Genomic DNA, 21,626 nt, shown 5'->3' on the forward strand with positions numbered 1-21,626 from the left:
AGGAATGATTTGGTATGATGTTTGATTTTGCTAATTTGTGGTGTTTTCTGTTTTCTGTATTTGTAGGTTTGTAAATTGTGTGTAGAGATGCGAAACAAATCAAAGCTGTACAAAATACGTATGACCACCGCTCAGTCCTGCACATTCTCTCTGCAAAAATAAATCCCGCTTGTCAGTTTGTTGCATGTGTGCGTTTGCTTTTGTGTATGTACAGTAAATGAGGGTTTGCATGTGTGCGTTTGCTTTTGTGCATGTACAGTAAATGAGGGTTTGCATGTGTGCGTTTGCTTTTGTGCATGTACAGTAAATGAGGGTTTGCATGTGTGCGTTTGCTTTTGTGCATGTACAGTAAATGAGGGTTTGCATGTGTGCGTTTGCTTTTGTGTATGTGTGCTTCTCTGTGTGTCTGTGCACTTATGAGTGGGGGTAATGGGGTGTGTGTGTGTGCGTACAGTATGTCTGCTTGCCTGCACACGTGTGTGTTTAATATGTGTGTGCATGTGTGTTTGCTTGTGAGTGTGTGTGGGGGGGTAATGGGGTGTGTGTGTGTGTTTTTTACGCATGTGTATGTTTTTGTGTGTGTTTGTTCATGTGTGGGTGTGTTTGTGCGTGAGTATAAGTATAAGTATACCATTTTGATCCCGTGAGGGAAATTTGGTCTCTGCATTTATCCCAATCTGTGAATTAGTGAAACACACTCAGCACACAGTGAACACAGTGAGGTGAAGCACACACTAATCCCAACGCAGTGAGCTGCCTGCTACAACAGCGGTGCTCGGGGAGCAGTGAGGGGTTAGGTCCCTTGCTCAAGGGCACTTCAGCCTGGTCGGGGTTCAAACCGGCAACCCTCCGGTTCCATGTCCGAAGTGCTAACAAGTAGGCCACGGCTGCCCCATGTGTTCGTGTTATGTGTGTGTGTGTGCGTGTGTGTGCTTGTGTGCGTGCCTGTGTGTGAGTGCTTGCGTGTGAGACCTGTGTGTGCGTGCCTGTGCGTGCGTATGTCTACTGTGTGTGTATGTGTGTGTCTTTGTGTGTGTATCTGTGTGTATGTGTGCATGTGAGTCTGAGTTTGTGTGTGTGTATGTCTGTGTGAGCATGTGATTGAGTGTGCATGTGTGTGTGCCTGTGTGTGTATGTGTGCATGTGAGTGAGTGTGCATGTGTGTGTCTGTGTGTACAGTTTGTGTGCATGTGTGTGTGCCTGTGTGTTTATGTGTGCATGTGAGTGAGTGTGCATGTGTGTGTCTGTGTGTACAGTTTGTGTGCATGTGAGTCTGAGTATGTGTGTTTGCATGTGTGTGCCTGTGAGTGTGTGTTTGCGTGTGTTCATGAGTGCGTGCGTATAGTGTACAGTCACTAAATGTACACATACATTAATTTATTGGCTACACTTTACTTGACAGTATCAACATAAGCGTGACATGACACTGTCATGAATGTGTCATACACATATGACATAACGCTTCTGTTACTAAGTGACAGTGATAGCTTAGCTCATGTCCTACTTGCAAACTCAAAGAGTTGCAAGAAGAGGTTTGGCTCATAAATACACACACATGCCCGCACACACACACACACCCACACACACACACACAACACACATACGTCTCGGACCAGGCCGAGTGATGGCTGGCTGTGGGACCAGAGGACGATGTCTGTCTGAGGTGGACATGGGTGAAGGTCATCGTACTGGTCTGCTGTTACGGTAGGCTCTGAAATCCTCTCACAACGTTACATTCTACATCTCAGGCACTTAAAGATATCATACAGGGCTTTCTTTTCTGGTCTGTGAAATATCAATTTGCAGTTGAGTAGTTTTCAGTCTCAAATTCAAAATGTTTTGGTGGGTAAAATCATGGACGGATTATGAACTTTCGGGCCCCTGGGCCCAGATGTACAGTAGCCTTAAGGGCCCCCCACTAATTGTCGCATATGTCGGAGGGGGGTTGGAGGTCCTCCCCCAGAATTTTTTTTATTTGTTTGATGTGATTTCCTGTATTCTGGTGCATTTTGGGGATGGCCAATACTTTAATTCAATCACATTTATAGTACATCCTGATTTGATATTGAAGCAGTGATTCCATGTAAAAGGCTTGGGCTTCATGGCCCCCTGACCCCTTGGGCCCGGTAGGCCCATGCAGTAATCCATCCCTGGGTAAAATGTATATTATTCTATACTTTTACTGCTGCATAACATTGCTGAACATGCTCTACAGTAATTTCCTGTGTATTAGCCGCATTGTGTATAAACCGCAGGAGAGTGTTTTATGCAAGTAAAAAAAGCCAACAACTATTAATACCATAAACCCACCAAAACATTTTGAATATTCTTAATTTAAGAAGACTTATTTAAAGGAGTCATATCAAGACAAATTTGCTCAAGGCGTGGGAGGCCAAATGTGCTTGTTTATAGGATGAGACATCTTAAAATAAGTCAAACTCTTTTAAATTAAGTCAAATGATTTCACGAGAGCGATAGGTAAGTCTCTTTATACTGAAAACAATACCAAGTAGATTTTTTTTATTTTGATATAAGATTAATAATACTTGGTTAGGTTTTGTTAGATACTGATAGAGGAAATACATATATATATACACTATTTGTCAGGCCATCACTGTAAATAAGAACTTGTTCTTAATGATCTGCCTGGTTAAATAAAGGTAAAAAAATAATAATAAATAAAAAGGAATGATTGAATTTGGAATGTAGAGTTAGGTTTTGCACATTTGTGGTGTTTTCTGTGTGCAGGTTTGTAAGTTGTAAAAAGAGCTGCGTTGTTTAGGTTTGAGTAGTGGTCTTTTTAATGTGTGGTTTGTGAAGTGCAGTGATGCCACTTCCTGTAGCCTTTTCTCTTTGTTCACTGTTGTAGGTTGACGGTGCTATAAAAAACAACAAACACACACAGCATTGTGGCTCTCGGCCTACAACCTCAAAGAGTTGCAGGAAGAGGTTTTGCTCATAAATAGACACACACACACACACACACATAGAAGTCTCGGACCGGGTTGAGTGATGGCTGGCTGTGGCGAGGGTCCAGAGGACGATTTCTGTCTGAGGTGGACATGGGTGAAGGTCATCGTACTGGTCTGCTGTTACGGTAGGCTCTGAAATCCTCTCTCACAACGTTACATTCTACATCTCAGGCACTTATCATACAGTGTTTTACTGGTCTGTAAAATATCAATTTGTTGTCGAGTAGTTTTCATCATTGAATTCAAATTTTCGGTCGGTAAAATTTATATTTTTCTATTTGGTATAATTGTTGGTAAATGGTATACCATTGAAATATATCCTCTGGCTGCGCTGACTCTTAGCCACTGTAGGCATGTTGAAATGATGAACATGTAACTACCAAGCCCGCTACCGATGAACTGTTTGCTCTCGGCCTGCTGTGAGTTAGCTATCAAAGCCAAAGAGGTGTTTTCATCTGAACAGATAAATCAGGTTTTCACTTTAGAAAGCAGAAATGGCACCTGTAAATAGCAACTGAAAGTGTGTGGCCAAGTTATGACCGTCAAACTCAGTAGGACTGAGGTGTGTAACTGAAAGCTTCTCTCACTGAAACATGGTGGACACTTTCACATCAGCTAGTAGACAAGCTGCTACTAACAACTAAATGCCAAAACATTCGATTTCTTATTATCGTAACACCCCCAATTATCACCACTTTTGTACAGAAATTCTAAAACAATGATGTTTTTTAACACTTCAAAATAACATTTGCTAAATGTACCTTACATTTTTAGCATTAGTAGCCATATTAGCATTAGTAGCCATAGGTGTGTAGATTTGAACAAAATCTGGTTTGGTTCTTAAAGGACAATTCCGGCGCAAAATGAACCTAGGGGTTAATAACACATTTGTACGAGTTCGACCGTTCGCTGGGATTTATTTTCATGCTAGTCGAATGTGACCAGTTTTATTGCAAACCGCTAATTAACGTTTAACGCTAGCCTTCGGGGCACACGTACAGTAGAAAGAAATCGCTATTTCTATACCACTAACAAGGCTCAAAATAGCACCACACTTACACAGTAGCATAATGAGGGTCTCTACATGTAATCCGAAGCATTGAGAACTTTGTAAGTGTACAGGCAGTTTATTAAAAAGAAACACATTACCGTTCACGTCTGGTTGTTCACATACAGGCAGGCGATGTAAACTAAAATCAAACGTAATTTGCTCAATATAGGCCTATCAGAAATAATAGCTCCGATGTAACATAACTTGTATAGTGTACTTACTTAGTGGATGTCCATCTGGTCTCTCTGTTATGGATCGCCGCCTCCAATTTCTTTTCGGGACATGGAAAAAAGTTTCAACTACAGCCCTGTTTATCAATGAGGGGAAATCTTCAGACTCTACAAAACACTGCGTCTCTTGGGGGTCGCGACGCAACAGGTCCCACTCCATGCAACACAGGCACTCCTCTTCGGTGGCTATAGCTTCACAATGTCCGCAGGTAGCCTACAGTTTCTAGAAGTGCGAGGCTGTGTGCAGCATTGACTACAGGTAGCTCTCTCTCTCTCATAGCCCTTTCACGGAGCTCCGCAGCTCTTCGTTGGTAGGCTATATTCAGACGTCCAATAAGGGTTCATCCTCGATGTCTTCAAATTCGTTCAAATAGCCTGCCATCTCTTATGTCTCCTGTTGCGTTCAGTGCTTCTCTTTTGCACAGTCCTTTCTTTCAGCAACAACGTTTCACATGAGATTCACTTCACATCCCAGAGTTTCGTTTTCCCAAGGCGCCTGCCTGTATGTGAACCAGACGTGAATGGTAATGTGTTTCTTTTTAATAAACTGCCTGTACACTTACAAAGTTCTCAATGCTTCGGTTTACATGTAGAGACCCTCATTATGCTACTGTGTAAGTGTGGTGTTATTTTGAGCCTTGTTAGTGGTATAGAAATAGCGATTTCTTTCTACTGTACGTGTGCCCCGAAGGCTAGCGTTAAACGTTAATTAGCGGTTTGCAATAAAACTGGTCACATTCGACTAGCATGAAAATAAATCCCAGCGAACGGTCGAACTCGTACAAATGTGTTATTAACCCCTAGGTTCATTTTGCGCCGGAATTGTCCTTTAACAGGAGAATTTACTGCCTGAAATATCCGATTTTGTTTACCACGCTCGGAGTTATAGTGCTGGCCTGATGGGTCGCCTATTTTACATGCAACTTTTAATTATGATTACACCAATCAGATACTAACTGACTGTATATCTAACTTTTAATTATTATTACACCAATGGGAGATTAAAGGAAAACCGAGTGCTGTCGATACGAAAAAAAGAGAAGGGTAACAGTATTTGATGACCTTGAGAAACAGAGGTCTACTGTATGTGAAAAATATCCGGAGTTCTCCTTTAACTTTCGTAACATCTCACGTCTGTCCCAGGCGAGGTGGTCCGAGGCGGTCAGTCTCCCGCCAAGGTGGTAACCGGGGGCAACCTGACAGCCAGGGCCGGAGACAGCGTGACGTTCCGCTGTGAGGTTCATGATCGTAACAGCTCCCACATCACCATGGTGGAGTGGACCCGGTGTGACCGAGGGGTGGCGCCCAGCAAGGTCCTTGTCTTCATGACCTCGGGGTCAAATCTGTCACTCAGCGACACTCACCAGGGACGTGTCACCATGACGACAGCCAACAGCTTCACCCTGAGGAACGTGAGCATGGAGGACTTTGGGTTGTACTGCTGCAAGGTGGGTAGAGAGAGAACCAGGGGTGAGGAAGGGGCAGAGAGGGAGCGAGGGATAGAGAGGGGTATTAGAGGAGGAGAGGGAGGGATAGAGAGGGGTATTAGAGGAGGAGAGGGAGGGGTAGAGAGGGGCATTAGAGAAGGAGAGGGAGGGATAGGGAGGGCTTAGGGGGGAGAGGAGGGATAGAGAGAGAGCGAAGGATAGTGAGGGGCATTGGAGGAAAAGAGGGAGGGATCGACAGGGGCATTAGAGGGAGGGATGGGAGGAGGGAGGGATGAATACTGGGAGAGATGATCGGAGGAATAGAGACACTGGAGGGATGGAGGGATGAAGAAGGGGCATTGGAAGGAGGGATAGGAGCACTTGGGGATTAAGGGAGTGGTGGAGGTGTGAGCAGGTGGCCAGTGGGTTTATTTCAGCTTTTCTGACTTCAATCCCAAACAGCTGAACGTGTTCCCTGATGGAGTGCTGCAGGCAGAAGTGCATCTGAGTGGAGAGGCAGACCATGCAGCTTCTCAAAGAAACATGCTGTTAGGTAAGGGACTGTGTGTGTGTGTGTGTTTGCGTTTGTGTGTTTGCGTTTGTGTGTGTGTATTGTGGTGGATATCAATACCTTCTGTTCTGTGTGTATGAGGCCTGAGAGCTTCTCTGTCTTTACACAGAGCCATGATGAATGCATCACACACTCATTTTATATCATGTGATCTTTATCTCAGCAGTTTATCTCTACAGTCCAGAACTGTCTGATTTGTAGTTTGTTAGTTGAGTTTAAAAATGTCATGTAACACATGTCTAATAACACATATCTAATAATATGCCTTTATCTTGTCAATTATAGATGTATATAGTTTATATCATAATACCAGTGTTACAGACCAGTAAATGTAAATATGTGTGTGTGTGTGTGTGTGTGTGTCTGTTTAGTCACAGGTGTTGTGTGTGCTGTAGTGTTGGTGATTGTTGTGACGACTGTGATTGTTTGTAAGGTGAGTCCAAGTTGCACTCCGTCTTCTGATTTACACAATGTCTCAGCGCAAACCTCCACAAGACCACCAGGGGGCGTGTTGGAATCTTCTCTTTGTAGTTATGGGATATCCCAACTCAACACATACATCACATAAGTCACAATCACCTAATCCTGTGTTTTTATTCAAGCCATCTATACAGTACAGTAAAAATTATCCAATCCTTTGTCCTGATTCCTCTCCTAGAAGCGCAGAGTCCAGCTCCGGGACTACGTCAACGTATCAGTGCACCAAGGGAGCGTCCCAAAAAGTCCTGATGACACGGGACAGGAGAACATCAAGAGTGCTGAGAACATCAAAGGTGCAGAGGAGAACATCAAGGGTGCAGAGCAGAACATCAAGGGTGCAGAGGAGCGGTGTAGAGGTGTGTATGGGTGTGTGTGCATGATCAGCTGCGGTGTCCCACACCAGGCCATATAGAGGATCTCTCTTTCTTTCTCTCCCTCTCTGTGTGTGTGTGTGTGTATGTGTGTGTGTGTGTTTGAGACCTGCCTGACAGTATTCCTCAATTTGAAGCTGTTACTGTTTTCTCCTGCAGGGTCTGTCTCACTTGGACCTGAGGAAGCAGAGATGATGACACAACAACACGCCACCTAGTGGACAAACACCTGTGCTGCACGAGTAGTTGCATTCCGTCTCACTTTTTATTTTGGGAATTATTAGCTATATTTAGACTTTTATTTTGATGACTATTGATTTATATTTCAAAGCTTATTTTAATGTTATGCAAACATTTTTGTATTTGCACATGTACTGTATTCTGACATAGTTATAATAGCAGCATATGTTTTTGTTTTGTTTGGATAGATTAAGTGAGACTATTCAGAAAGTATTTAAATCAGGAAGTATATATTTATGGATTGATGTCACACATAAAGGTTACTGATGATGTCACTTGGTCCGTGTACATTTGCGTTCATTCATTATTCTATTTTGTAAGTGAAATGAAAAATGGAAAAGACAATGCTGACTTAATGGATAATGTGAAATGCAAAATGCAATAAAGAAAAACAAATGTCATCCGAGTTTTCCGTTTACAGCACATAGCCTATGCTATGCGCGTATATTCGAAAAAAATAGACCAGTGCAGTCTGTTTTACGCGTCTCAAATGGAACGCTTCAGTTATGTGGCCAGTGTAGCCCCCCTGTAGCAGCGTTGTTTGGACAGTAGGCTACCTAAAGGGTCTGAACTAGATATTATGAAGCAATGGTTCCTTTGGTCGCCTGCCAGTCATACATTTCCATCGGGTTGGAGCAGTCTACAGAAGTTTGAATGCGTTCGGGGTCTGGCCATTCCGTTGAGAAGCCCCTGGCTGCAGCTTGCGGAGCGCAACGTTGAGCTCAGCCCACCTTCAGCACATCTTCTCACGCTGACAATGTCCGTAGGGCCTACCTTGTTTCCTACTGTCCAAGTTTTATTTCTCAACATAATCTAGGAAGAATGCTTAAATCTTATAGAGTTAAGCATTCTTCCTTGAGAAAAATTGAACTCCCGAGTCCGGGTAAATAGACGGGCACAGAGAGGTCAACGGGTAATGACAAGCTGGTTTTGGGCTGAGCTCAACGTTGCGCTCCGCCCCACATTGAGCCCAGCCCCGATCTGCAAGCTGGAGCCAGGGGTACTTGATTCCGTTTGCTGACGAAACGTTAAGTTCCAACAGTTGAGAGAAAGCCTACTCCTCGTGAGATTTTTAAATGCATGCTTGTTGCCGGCTCTCGAGTTGGGCCATTACATTGTTCGTGGCCAGACCCTTAATCTTTCTAGATTACCAGGGTCTGGATTTTCCAGGCTATACATGTTGCACATTCCAAGTCAAGTAATAGACCTTGAAAATACAAGGAAAAGTCTGACAATATGAACAGCCACTGGACATGAAAGCTTTTTGAAAAGGAAGCTTTTGAAAAGGAATGATTGAGTTTGGAATGTATAGTTTCATTTTCTGAGTGCATGTTTGTAAATTGTTTGTAGAGATTTGAAAAAATGAGACAGATTTGTAAAAACAACTCTTAAAGGAACACGCCACCCAATGTCAGTAGTAATATACAGTATGTTCTTACCTTAACTTTCACGAGTTGAGTTATACCTCTCCCGTGTCGGTACGTGCATTCAAATGTGTTAGCATGTTGCTATGCTAGCGGGCCATAGAGGGAGGAAGATAGCAGTAATAAAAAAACATGAAACGTGGCGATTTTCCAAGCGAATAAACAGGAGAACTACAATGTGTGGTGCAATAGCACTTGGGAGTACTTCGACCTAGCGTAGTAATATTAATTAACACCTAATTGTAGATCCAGCCGAACCCTCAGGCTCCCCTCCTCCTCCGTGGCACACACACAGTCATTTCCGTAAATAGAGACAACCTGCCCTGCTGGCTTTAGTTTGAGCTTAGCAAAGTAGCAGGTAGTGGTAAAGTAGATTGTGAACAATCATGGTTATAACATGCATTGTGAAGGGTTGTGATAACAAGCAGAAGTATTATAGTGATTTCATGTTTCATAGAATTCCGCTTCGCTGCAAACGGCGGAAAGCATGGCTGGGATCTACAATTAGGTGTTAATTAATATTACCACGCTAGGTCAAAGTACTCCCAAGTGCTATTGCACCACACATTGTAGTTCTCCAGTTTTTTTCGCTTGGAAAATCGGCACAAAATGTGACCTTACAAATTTTATCAACTACTCGTGCAACTGTATTTAAGTAGGGAAAACGTGGATGTTTTTGATTACTCCTCCCTCTATGGCTACGTCTGAGCCCGCTAGCATAGCAACATGCTAACACATTCGCGCCGCGCACCAGAGTGTTTGAGTGCACGTACTGACACGGGAGAAGTATGACTCAACTCGTGAAAGTTAAGGTAAGAACATTTATTACTACTGACATTGGGTGGCGTGTTCCTTTAAGAAGAAAAAGTGAATAATTGCTCTTTAGATTTTCTCTCTTTCTCTTTTCCTTTCTTTCTTTGCTGTTCTCCCACCCATTGGATGAGTGTACAGAATGTAAACAAGTAAATATGTACAGACAGGAGAAGCTTCTCTCCCTGCTAAATAGTTACGTGTCTGTAGCCTTTTCTCAACACTCTTGTTGCTCAACACCATGTTTTGTGGTTCTCATCATACATGCAACCTCAAGAGTTGAAGGAAGAGGTTTTGCTCATAAATAGACACAGACACACACACACACACACACACACACAGAAGTCTCGGACCAGGCGGAGTGATGGCTGGCTGTTGCGAGGGTCCAGAGGACGATGTCTGTCTGAGGTGGACATGGGTGAAGGTCATCGTACTGGTCTGTTATTACGGTAGGTTACTGTCAACATCTGGGTGGTGGTAGAGTAGTGGTTAAGGAGCAGGGCTAGCTTGCATTAGCCTGAGAAGTTGTGTGTTCAATTCCCCGGCTTCCACCGTCTTAACCCCATGCTGCTCTGGGGACATCAGCCCTTGCAATATATTTGACATGTAATGGGTAGATAAGCATCTGCTAAATGAGTAAAATGTATGTAAACATTTAAGAAGTCATAAAAAAGTCAGACATCAACAGCACTATATCCCTTTCTTTTTTGCAAGTTATTGTACATATAGCGTGTAAGCAGTCATAAAAAACATTTAAATCAACAGGACTATATCCCTTTCTTATTGGACATGCAACTTGTGAAATGACTGCAGCGCAACCTTAAGTTGATAACACTTATCATGTTTAATTCAGGCCCCGTGCTCATGGTAGGGTTGAATGACAGGAAACTGTTGCATTGCATTAAAACCAGAACTTGTCTTGAACTGGGAAGTGAAACTGCTGTTTTACTGCATTGGCAAAGTTTGCATGGGTCCCCCTCCACCTCCCCTTCCCTTGGGTGGTGGTGGGCAGGTGTCCGGGGCAAGGGTTTCCAATTTTGGGCCTAGAGAACTCGGCCTTTTAACAATTACACCACAATACCAGCTAATTAATTTGTATTTATTTTTAATATGCTTAATTCTTTTTACACCAATCATATACTAACTGATTTATGTCTAACTTGTAATTATTATTACACCACTAGCTTACTTTATATTTCAGTTTTAATTATTATTACACCAACAGGAAATTAACTTGTGTAATGCGTAATTCGCGTCCCAGGCTCAGTGGTCCGAGGCAGTCAGTCTCCCACTATGGTGGTAACCGCAGGCAACCTGACAGCCAGGGCCGGAGACAGCGTGACGTTCCGCTGTGAGGTTCGTAATGGCTTCCACATCACCATGGTGGAGTGGACCCGGTGTGACCGAGGGGCGGCGCCCAGTAAGGTCCTCACCTTCATGACCTCGGGGTCACAGCTGTCACTTAGCGACACCCACCAGGGACGTGTCACCATAACGACAGCCAGCAGCTTCACCCTGAGGAACGTGAGCATGGAGGACTTTGGGTTGTACTGCTGCAAGGTGGGTAGAGAGAGAACCAGGGGTGAGGAAGGGGCAGAGAGGGAGAGAGGGATAGAGAGGGGTATTAGAGGAGGAGAGGGAGGGATAGAGAGGGGTATTAGAGGAGGAGAGCGAGGGATAGAGAAGGCCATTGGAGGAGAGGGATGGAGGGGCATTAGAGAAGGAGAAGAAGGGATAGAGAGGGGCATTGAGAAGGAGAGGGAGGGATAGAGGGGCATTGGAGGGATAGGAGCACTGGGGTACTGTAGGGAGTGGTGGAGGTGTGAGCAGGTGGCCAGTGGGTTTATTTCAGCTTTTCTGACTTCAATCCTAAACAGCTGAACGTGTTCCCTGATGGAGTGCTGCAGGCAGAAGTGCATCTGAGTTAAGGAACCGGAGAGGAAGACCATGAAGCTTCTCAAAGACCCACTCTGTTTGGTAAGGGACGGGTTCTGCCAGGAGTGTGTCTTACTGTGTGTGTGTGTGTGTGTGTGTGTGTGTGTGTGTGTTACAGACCAGTTAATGTAAATGACAAATATAAAGGTGTGTGTTTGTGTGTTTACTCCCAGGCCTACACACACACACACTCATTCACACACACACACACACACACACACACACACACACCACATGCACACACATACACATACAAACACAAACACACATATACTGTACACACAAACACATACACCAATGGAGCCTGTATTGTATTTTGTAATAGTCACAGTGGTTCTAGTATGTGAATTTGACAGTGAAGATGTATTTTGTGCCAACAAATGGTATTATGAACAAGAGAACTGTGGGACTGATTTGAATGTTAATCAGCTGGGACTGAATAGACCTCTGAAGTTTGCCTACAAAACAGCTACCATCTTTGCCCATATGAGAGATCCGGTATCTTGAGATTTTTCCTATGGGAAAATAACATAGTCCGTTTCCTTGTGTAATTTCATTCAATTTTTGGGGGGATTAGGAAAACAATATTTTTTGGAAACCTTAGAGTATGAATAATCAGAACATCTTGGTTGACAATTTTCCAAGGTCAATATGGCAGCCATGTTGGATTTTCGAAATGGCCGCCTTCAAATACTAATTTCTCAATCTCACATCTCCAGGATTTACCTACAGTAGAATTTAATTTCTAGCAGTCAAAATGTGATGTTGGATGGCAAGAAATCATGTCAAATAGATTTGGATGGTCAGTGATCATCCAAATCTATTTGACATATCCAACATGACATTTTGTCTTCATGCTTTCTGAATAAAGTACACAATTTTCAGTCAAAATGTGATGTTGGATGGCAAGAAATCATGTCAAATAGATTTGGATGGTCAAACCGGATGGTCCGGATAAAACTCATGAAACTCATGATTGCTTTACAATCTTTACAAAACTCAGGATTGCTAACATTCTAAGTATATATAAGTATATATACTCTTTTGATCCCGTGAGGAAAATTTGGTCTCTGCTTTTATCCCAATCCGTGAATTAGTGAAACACACACAGCACACAGTGTACACACAGTGAGGTGAAGCACACACTAATCCCGGCGCAGTGAGCTGCCTGCATCAACAGCGGCGCTCGGGGAGCAGTGAGGGGTTAAGTGCCTTGCTCAAGGGCACTTCAGCCGTGCCTACTGGTCGGGGTTCGAACCGGCAACCCACGGTTACAGGTCCGAAGTGCTAACCAGTAGGCCACGGCTGCCAGTAGGCCACGGCTGCCAACATACATGCTAACATGCTGGCTAACACCTACATGGTGATTAGAGGGACCTTCTTTACTTGCTGGCTACTATTATATCATTAAACAGCAATGGTAATTTTTAAAGTGGCTTCATCCAATATGTACGTGTCAAGTTTGGAAATTTGTGCACATTAGCGCATATTTCAATAGATTAAGCCTTATTTGCATATTTAAACATTACATTTCAGAAAACTTGTAATGCAAAAAATACCTGTCTTAATGTAAGTGAAAAACTGGGAAAGTTATGTGGTGATACATAAAAGTTTAAAAATTTTACCCTATCTACCAGTATTTTCTCTCCTGAGAGCAAGGAGTCCATTTTTGAATGAAAATTCAGAGAAACTGTATTAAGGACCCTTTGAACTATCTAAAAATGATGTATGACAACTTTTCCTCAATTTTTTTAACCTCAGATAGATTTACTTTCATTTCAACTCTGCAGGATACCAGCAAATTGGCCTATGGCGTTTTTAGTGTAATAGTACACCATTTTCAGGTCCCAAAATTACTCCAGTAATGACTTCTAAAAATTGTCAACCAAAGATTTCCTGATTCTTCAGTCTGTAAGGATTCCAAAAATATATAGTTTTACAGATCCCCCCAAATATTTAATGAACTAATTGGTTTGAACATAGTGTCCTTGACTAACATGGGTATTTGGAATTGTCACACCTGTTAAACTCTCGCGGGGACGACAAAATCGGAAATGTAGACGTTTTCCTGAACACACTGCCTTCGAGTGGATACTGTGATCTCCGGTACGTGAAGGCGGCACACTTTGATTTTTGCTACCCCAGAGCTAACTTGTGATGCTAAATTGCCATTAAGTTAGTTAACAAGTTAGCTCTGGGGTAGCAAAAATCAAGAGATCAGGAGATCACAGTGTCCACTCGAAGGCAGAGGACAAAAGTGTGTCCCCATCGGAAAAATACCGAAAACCGGATCTCAAAGATGGCAGCTTTTTTGTAGGCGAACTTCATAGCTCTATTGGACTGATTGGACGGAATTTTCTGCGACAGGTGTAGATGATTGGAGTACCTGAAATGGAACCGACAAAAGGGAATCGGACGAGACGAGACGGAGAAAATCACTTCACGGTTCTGCTCAACACTCTTTGTGCGGCAGGGTGTCGCTTGCAGTTATTTAGGATTGCCGACGAAGACAGTTATCCTAGGGGGGTAATTCACTTCTTGTGTTGAGGGGAGCTAGATTTTTATTTTTGCACTTCTTTTTCCAATTAACACACATGCACGTACACACACACACACACACACACACACACACACACTGTACAAGTCAAATATAATGTGTTTGTAAAAATAAAATTGTGTTTTTGCCAACAAACATTCATGGTGGATTTGGCATACATAAGTATAAGGACAGTAGAGGGTCTGTGGTGTGCTGGGGCTGTTTTCATGGTATCTGGAATGCTATAAAAATACCTTGACATTTGAAATCAAAATCTGGAAGCCCCTGCCAAGACAGCACTAAAGGTGGATCATGATTGGATCATCCCGCAGGTCAATGATCCAAAGCGCACGTCCAAGTCAGCACAAAAATCGTTTAAGAACCCAAAATCAAGTTTCTGCCATGGTTATTTCAATTCTGAAACCGTAAAACCACTTAAAGTGGTCTCTAGGAGAATGCACAAGAGAGGCCCTAAGAATCTAGATGATTTGGACATATTCTGTGAAGATGAATGCTCTCAAGTCTCCTGCTTTGTATTCTCCAACTTTACAAGATGTTATAAGAGAAGACTCAAAAATATAGTAGGCGCTATACTACGAATTATTACACGGCTCTTCAGAGTGCTGCAGAATGCTCCATTCACTTGAATGGGCCTTCCCAACGTTCGGTGATCTGCTAATTCTCAATAACAGACCATTAATTTACATCTTTCATATTACTGCGCAAGGACTGGAACTTCATTCAAAAGTGAAAGTAGACGGTTGATCAGCTGTGTTCTACACAAAGCCACGATGAAACGGTAACAAATAGGCTAAAGCCTAGGCTATGTAGGCTAAAGAGTCACATCGTGGGGAGTTTATTGTTTCATTTGGCAAGTAGCCGTGTAATAAGCGGGATAATGTATAGAACGCCGGTCAGGGCGGAACAAGACCCCTCCGCTGCACGCCGGTTCGCCCTGTCGGGACTTATTTTCCCAATAATGACCGGCGTTCTATACATTATCCCTTACTTATATGCAGGGGTGCCAATATTTGTAGCATGTGTGTTTTCATTTGAAAAAATAAAATAAATATAAAAAAATGTATTTGTTTATGAGGATTTCCCCCTCATTGTCTTCATTGTGGAACATAGCAAAATATTATCTTTTACATCCCTTTTTACTAATCTTTACCAGGGGTGCCAATACAGGTTTGCACTGTAGATTGAAAACGTTCTTTTTAAACTGCTTAGACACAAAATCATGCCATATAATTTCTGAAACCTGTCACTCAAACAATAAAATCCCACACCACCAGTTTGTAAAGTGTGTCTAAAAAATGAGACAGGATGAACTGAGACAGACTCTAGGAAGAAAAAGTGACCAATTGCTCTTCAAATTTTCTCTTCCTTTCTTTCTCTGTTCTCCCTTCTATTGGATGTGTGTTTACATTGCCAACAAGAGCTGCGTTGTATGAGTCGTGGTATTTTGAATGTGCTGTTTGTGAAATGCAATGATTCCTGTAGCCTTTTCTCTTTGTTCACTATTGTAGGTTGAAGATGCTATATAAAACACACACCATTGTGGCTCTCGGCATACATACAACCTCAAAGAGTTTCAGGAAGAGGTTTTGCTCATAAATAGACACACGCCCACACACACACACATAGAAGTCGGACCAGGCTGAGGGATGGCTGGCTGTGGCGAGGGTCCAGAGGATGATGTCTGTCTGAGGTGGACATGGGTGAAAGTCATCGTACTGGTCTGCTGTTACGGTAGGCAACTGTGTGTGGCCAAGTTAAGACCGTCAAACTCAGTAGGACTTGTGTCATGTCTATGGCCTCTGTTAGGGACACATACTGTATGTGAGATGACTTAAGCCAGGAAATGATTTAAACTGATCCACAGCATGTTAGCTGCCTGTTGACCAGAAGTTTCTCAGATCTCTGACCCCAAAACCTCAGACTATGTGTGTGTAACTGAAAACTTCACTCGCTGTAACATGGTGGAAACTTTCACACAGACTAGCTGCTACTAACAACTAAATGATTTCTCATTAGTTATTTTATAAGGTATATAAAACCAACAACCAAGGTTTTGTGAACTGTTTGGGCAGACAGGTGCAGAAATGCACTTCAAAAATAACTTTAATCCAACTAGACATTAATGTACTTTATATCTAACTTTTAATTACTATTACAGCAATCAGGTACTAACTTGCATTATTTATTTTTTTTACTTTTAATTATTATTACACCAACCAGATACAAACTTACTTTATATTGAACTTATTATGACAACTACAACCGGACATTAACTTAATTTATAATTAACTTTTAATTAGAATTACAACCAAACACATTAACTTACAGTAGGCCTATTTTACATGTAACTTTTAATTATGACCGCCGCGCAGACCGGGGTACACGAAACTTGGTGGGCATGTAACCCCACATGGATAGCATGGAACCATCGTTTTTCGTTTTGATCTGTAGCCCCCCCGCTGGACTGGATCCCCCGAAAGGAGGGTAGGGCAGACACAGTTTTCTGTGAATATCTCGAGAACCGTAGGGCCTAGGAGGTCCACCTTTTTTATGTATGTTGGTCTTAAGGGGGCATGTTAACCCATTTCATGTGCACACATGTGCACAAACAGATACACACACACACACATACATTCACAGTAATCATACGTATGACACATACTCACACAGTAGACATATGTACGCTTGCATGCACAGGCACATACGCAGGCACACACACAAGCACACACACACACACACACACACACACACACATACACATACACACACACCCACACACATAACATAAACATGTACATGCACACAAGAATTTCTCAGAATTATGAACAGGCAAGATGGAGGTGGGGTTGTATAAAATGAATTTTACATGTGAAATCTATGCACTAATCATGTTTTGGTACTTGTTGTCTAGCACAGTGGTTCTTAAACTTTTTGTCTGGCGACCCCACAAAAAAGTATGGCTAGGTCTGGCGACCCCACTTTCCCCAAACCCATTCTAAGTCCTTACTCAAATACCCCCCTCAAACGTTAACAACTAAATCAAGCAAAAACTAGAAAGTAATTTGTTTCTATTTACTCCATATGAACAAGAACCGAGAAAACCAAACAATCACGATTAAACAAGTGTAGGCTGCCGCCATATCAGATTAGAGCGCTATGTGCGTAGCGCGCGCACACACAAGCACGCACACACATAGCCTACACATGCAGCATTAGGCCTACAGCGTTACATTAATTATATTTATGGCGATAACAATAACAATATTTTTTTATTTCCCTTTTCTGGTTTACTATCTTTAACAATTTCAATGGGAAGGGTGGGCATGCTTCCGTGAACATAGCAAGTTAATTCTAGGAGGAATACTGCATACGGCGACACGGATATTTTCCTCCACGGTGCTGAGCCAACATCTGTATTTTGAGATGTCGTTTCATTTTGACAGGTTTTTAAGCTCTCATACGCCAGAACATCGCCGCAAATCACACATTGTGGGTGGTCGAGGTTATCTTGGCAAGTGAATCCATATTTCAGAAATTCTTTCTGATAAAGCCGACGCGCCGTTTGTTCTTTTTTATTCTCACCGGCCTGTAGACTGTCCCATCTGAGGGTCACGGAGGAGTAGACGCACTAGTAGATGGCACTTCCGAGCTTTTGTTAATTTTTTTAAGCAGCCACCTGTCCATTTTGGCTAGGCTAGCTATGTCTTTTGTTTTGTTTTACTTAAAATAGCGGGAACAATTGCGTAGTGGAGCAGATAGTTACATTGTTTCTATCAGCGGTTATATAGGCTGAACCAGATCTCGTTGAAAGACGAGAACATTTCTCTCTCTTCTCTTAACTGCGTGTAAATAAGAAAAAGGCAGAAAAGGCCAATATTATTTTCCTTTGTTTCACCTAATAATTTCAGACTGAATACAGAAAATAATCGGCGACCCCACGGAAGTTTTTGGCGACCCCTAGTTTAAGAATCACTGGTCTAGCAGATACCAGTGAGAATTGAGTGTGGATAATGCAATTTAGTGAGACAGTTAGAATCATATAGGCCTTTCAGCGTGATTTATTTTTGTGGAAAAAATGTGCTGGACTGGGCGGCGGTCATATTTTGTACCGCTCTGCGGTACATCTAGTTATGATTACACCAATCAGATACTAACTGACTTCATATCTAACTTTTAATTCTACTTACACCAATCAGATACTAACTGACTTCATATCTAACTTTTAATTACTTCACCTATGGAACATCAAAGGAAAACTCCAGCAATTTCTTACATGGATCTCAGATGCCCCCAGAGTGTAGCACTGTAGCTGCCTGGCTGCTCTAGCTGTTAGTTGCAGCAACTCAAGATAGGTAGCATCGATTGTTTCTTTGTTCTTTTTCTTCGTACCGACTGTATTCGATGACCTTGAGAAACAGAGATTTGGGTGCAGGTGTCCAGGTGTGAAGGTTTCCATTTTGGGCTAAGGTCCTCGGCCTTCTAACAATTACACCACGATACAAACTTAGGCTTAATTCTTCTTACACCATACTAACTGGTTTATATCTAACTTTTAATTATTATTACACCACGATACTACTTTATATTTCATTTTTAATTGTTATTACACCAACGGGACATTAACTTGCGTAACGTAACTCACGTCTGTCCCAGGATCAGTGGTCCGAAGTGGTCAGTCTCCCTCCAGGGTAGTAACCGGGGGCAACCTCACAGCCAGGGCCGGATACAGTGTGACGTTCCGCTGTGAGGTTCATGAGGGCTCCCATATCACCATGGTGGAGTGGACCCGGTGTGACCGAGGGGCGGCGCCCAGTAAGGTCCTCGTCTTCATGACCTCGGGGTCAAATCTGTCACTCAGCGACACCCACCAGGGACGTGTCACCATGACGACAGCCAACAGCTTTACCCTGAGGAACGTTAACATGGAGGACTTTGGGTTGTACTGCTGCAAGGTGGGTAGAGAGAGAAACAGGGGTGAGGAAGGGGCAGAGGGAGCGAGGGATAGAGAGGGGCATTAGAGGAGGAGAGGGAGGGATAGAGAGGGGCATTAGAGGAGGAGGGGGAGGGATAGAGAGGGGCATTAGAGGAGGAGGGGGAGGGATAGAGAGGGGCATTAGAGGAGGAGGGGGAGGGATAGAGAGGGGCATTAGAGGAGGAGAGGGAGGGATAGAGAGGGGTATTGGAGGAGGAGAGGGAGGGATGGATGAAGAAATAGGGGTACTGGAGGGAGGGAAATAGATAGAGTCACTGGAGGGAGCGAGGGATGAAGAAGGGCATTGGAAGAAGGGATAGGAGTACTTGGGGATGGAGAGAGTGGAGGAGGGGTGAGCAGGTGGCCAGTGGGTTCATTTCAGCTTTTCTGACTTCAATCCCAAACAGCTGAACATGTTCCCTGATGGAGTGCTGCAGGCAGAAGTGCATCTGAGTGAAGGAACCGGAGAGGAAGACCATGAAGCTTCTCAAAGACCCACGTTGTTAGGTAAGGGACTGGGTCTGCAAGAAGTGTGTGTGTTACTCTGTGTGTGTGTGTGTGTGTGTTGCCTTACGCTGTTAGGTAAGGGACGGGGTCTGCCAGGAGTGTGTGTTACTATGTGTGTGTGTTGCCCCACGCTGTTGGACTGTGACTGTGTGTGTTGTTGTGGAAATCAGTAGCTTCTGTTCTGTGTATTAAAGGCCCGAGAGCTGAGTGTATTAAGTGTGTTTTGTGTCTTTCCACACACCCATGCTGAACACACTGACTCATTTTAGTTCTAGGATCTACAGCTAAACATTCTCAAGACTCAGCAGTAGGCTCCACTATTACATGTATTTCAGGCTGTATGTAAAACAATGTGAACCTGTCTGATCTGTGATTTGTCAGTTGAAGTCATGTGATTTTTTTTTTTATCTTAGCAGTCCTAAGTGTACAGGTGTGATTTGTAGTTTGTGAGTTTAAAAATGTCACGTGGTGTACAGATATTGCATGCAATATTATGCTTTTATCTTATCAATTATGGATGTATATAGTTTTATATCATAGTAATACGAGTGTTAGACAAGTTAACGAATATGACCGATATGAATCTGTGTGTGTGTGTGTGGCCTTCCAGGCCTTCCTTTACAGATCGTATACATCTTGGGAGGCGTTGCGTGTGCTCTAGTGTTGGTGGTTGTCGTGACGACTGTGATTGTTTGTAAGGTGAGTCTGAGTTGCTATCCGGCAAAGTCCTCAAGTCCCCCCCATTCGCAGGCCATCTTGCAATGCACTTTGGGCAGTTATCGGGCAGCTATTTTCCTATTTAAGTGAATGGGAAGGGGTAGGATATGTGTAGAGACTTCTGCCATATTGCCGTTACGAACTAACCCCATTTTTTTCTATGGAGGATTCTTTGAGCGCTGTGTTTCCTTGTTATAAAGCTTCTGACTCCAATCTCTGAGTTCACACTGGAACCTTCTCTTTGTAGTTATGGGATATCCCAACTCAATACATACTAGGACACAATCACCTAATCCTGTGTTTTGATTCAAGGCGTCTATACAGTACAGTAAAAGTCATCCAATCCTGTGTCCTGATTCCTCTCCTAGAAGCGCAGAGTCCAGCTCCAGGACTATGTCAACGTATCAGTGCACCAAGGGAGCGTCCCAAAAGGTCAGGATGACACGGGAGAGGAGAATGACAAGGGTGCAGAGGAGAATGATGATGATGATGATGATGATGATGAAGAAGAGGACATTGATTACCAAAACTTCTCTGTGTCCTGACCCTTAAACATGTCCGACACACACACACACACACACACACACACATGCTCACCCCGCACATACATACCGGTAATAACATCGGTACACGGCTAGCTGCATATAGACACACAAACGGCTGTGCTCACCTGCTAGCCTGTTAACACTCAGGCACACACACACATACACTCACATGCATATAAATACGCACACACTCACATGCATACACACACACTCACATGCAGAAACACACACACACACACACACTCACATGCATACATACACTCACATGCTAACAAACCACATGATGGTCCTCAGTAGGACATGGAAACAATCAACAGCTCTTAAAACACACTATGCTTGATGTGCTGTTAGCTTGTTAACCACACACCCACACACATACACACACAGAGACACACACACTATGCTTGAGGTTCAGCTAGCTCGTTAACCGCACATGCACACACACAAACACACACACACACACATACACTATGCTTGAGGTTCAGATAGCTTGTTAACCACACACGCACACCACTGTGCTCAAAGCTTGGCTGACCTCACACACACACACACACACACACACACGATAAATAACATGTATCCTTTTATAGTTTCATTATCAAGACTCTTTCCAAGTTTATTCATTCTATTGTCTTGCACGCACAATCACTTCCATCCGATTCCAATAAATAATATTTTCATTTCCTCAGGCAAAAACAAGGTTAGTATTTGATTTAAATACAACAAAATATCCCTGATGACTAAAACAATTATAGTCTTTGATTATACAAAATATCCCTGATGATTAAAAAACTATATAATACTGAGTATTGCTAAA

At 43.0% G+C, this 21,626-nt stretch overlaps 2 protein-coding genes across 3 annotated transcripts; both read left to right on the forward strand.

Moving 5' to 3' along the window:
- Positions 1 to 2,948: 2,948 nt before the first annotated feature.
- LOC143111898 (uncharacterized) lies at positions 2,949 to 7,689 on the forward strand. The gene is made up of 6 exons (XM_076274149.1): positions 2,949 to 3,097; positions 5,397 to 5,701; positions 6,143 to 6,233; positions 6,623 to 6,684; positions 6,910 to 7,087; positions 7,262 to 7,689. Exons 1-6 carry the CDS (start codon positions 3,013 to 3,015, stop codon positions 7,318 to 7,320), a joined length of 780 nt encoding a protein of 259 aa, XP_076130264.1. The 5' UTR covers positions 2,949 to 3,012; the 3' UTR covers positions 7,321 to 7,689.
- A 2,179-nt stretch (positions 7,690 to 9,868) lies between these two features.
- Positions 9,869 to 21,367, forward strand: LOC143112319 (uncharacterized). 2 transcript variants are annotated; one of them, XM_076274592.1, is made up of 5 exons: positions 9,869 to 10,025; positions 10,838 to 11,136; positions 19,448 to 19,547; positions 20,158 to 20,246; positions 20,633 to 21,367. In XM_076274592.1, the coding sequence occupies exons 1-5, from the start codon at positions 9,941 to 9,943 to the stop codon at positions 20,807 to 20,809; spliced, it is 750 nt and encodes a 249-aa protein (XP_076130707.1). In that variant the 5' UTR covers positions 9,869 to 9,940; the 3' UTR covers positions 20,810 to 21,367. The 2 variants fall into 2 exon arrangements, with proteins under 2 accessions (XP_076130707.1, XP_076130708.1); XM_076274593.1 differs by lacking the exons at positions 9,869 to 10,025; positions 10,838 to 11,136 and adding exons at positions 13,884 to 15,799; positions 18,722 to 19,020.
- Positions 21,368 to 21,626: the final 259 nt, after the last annotated feature.

This window comes from Alosa pseudoharengus, unplaced genomic scaffold, assembly GCF_046254945.1.
Source record: "Alosa pseudoharengus isolate Yale_2024_CS ecotype anadromous, Long Island Sound unplaced genomic scaffold, YU_APseudo_1.1 YU_APseudo_1.1_scf_8, whole genome shotgun sequence".
Classification (NCBI taxonomy): domain Eukaryota; kingdom Metazoa; phylum Chordata; class Actinopteri; order Clupeiformes; family Clupeidae; genus Alosa; species Alosa pseudoharengus.

Coding starts and splice junctions, on each gene's coding strand:
- LOC143111898 (XM_076274149.1), top strand. CDS start 3,013: ATGGCTGGCTGTGGCGAGGGTCCAGAGGACGATTTCTGTCTGAGGTGG. Junction 6,685..6,909: donor CGACTGTGATTGTTTGTAAG/GTGAGTCCAAGT, acceptor TTCCTCTCCTAG/AAGCGCAGAGTCCAGCTCCG. Junction 7,088..7,261: donor TGCAGAGGAGCGGTGTAGAG/GTGTGTATGGGT, acceptor TTTCTCCTGCAG/GGTCTGTCTCACTTGGACCT.
- LOC143112319 (XM_076274592.1), top strand. CDS start 9,941: ATGGCTGGCTGTTGCGAGGGTCCAGAGGACGATGTCTGTCTGAGGTGG. Junction 19,548..20,157: donor TCAAAGACCCACGTTGTTAG/GTAAGGGACTGG, acceptor GTGGCCTTCCAG/GCCTTCCTTTACAGATCGTA. Junction 20,247..20,632: donor CGACTGTGATTGTTTGTAAG/GTGAGTCTGAGT, acceptor TTCCTCTCCTAG/AAGCGCAGAGTCCAGCTCCA.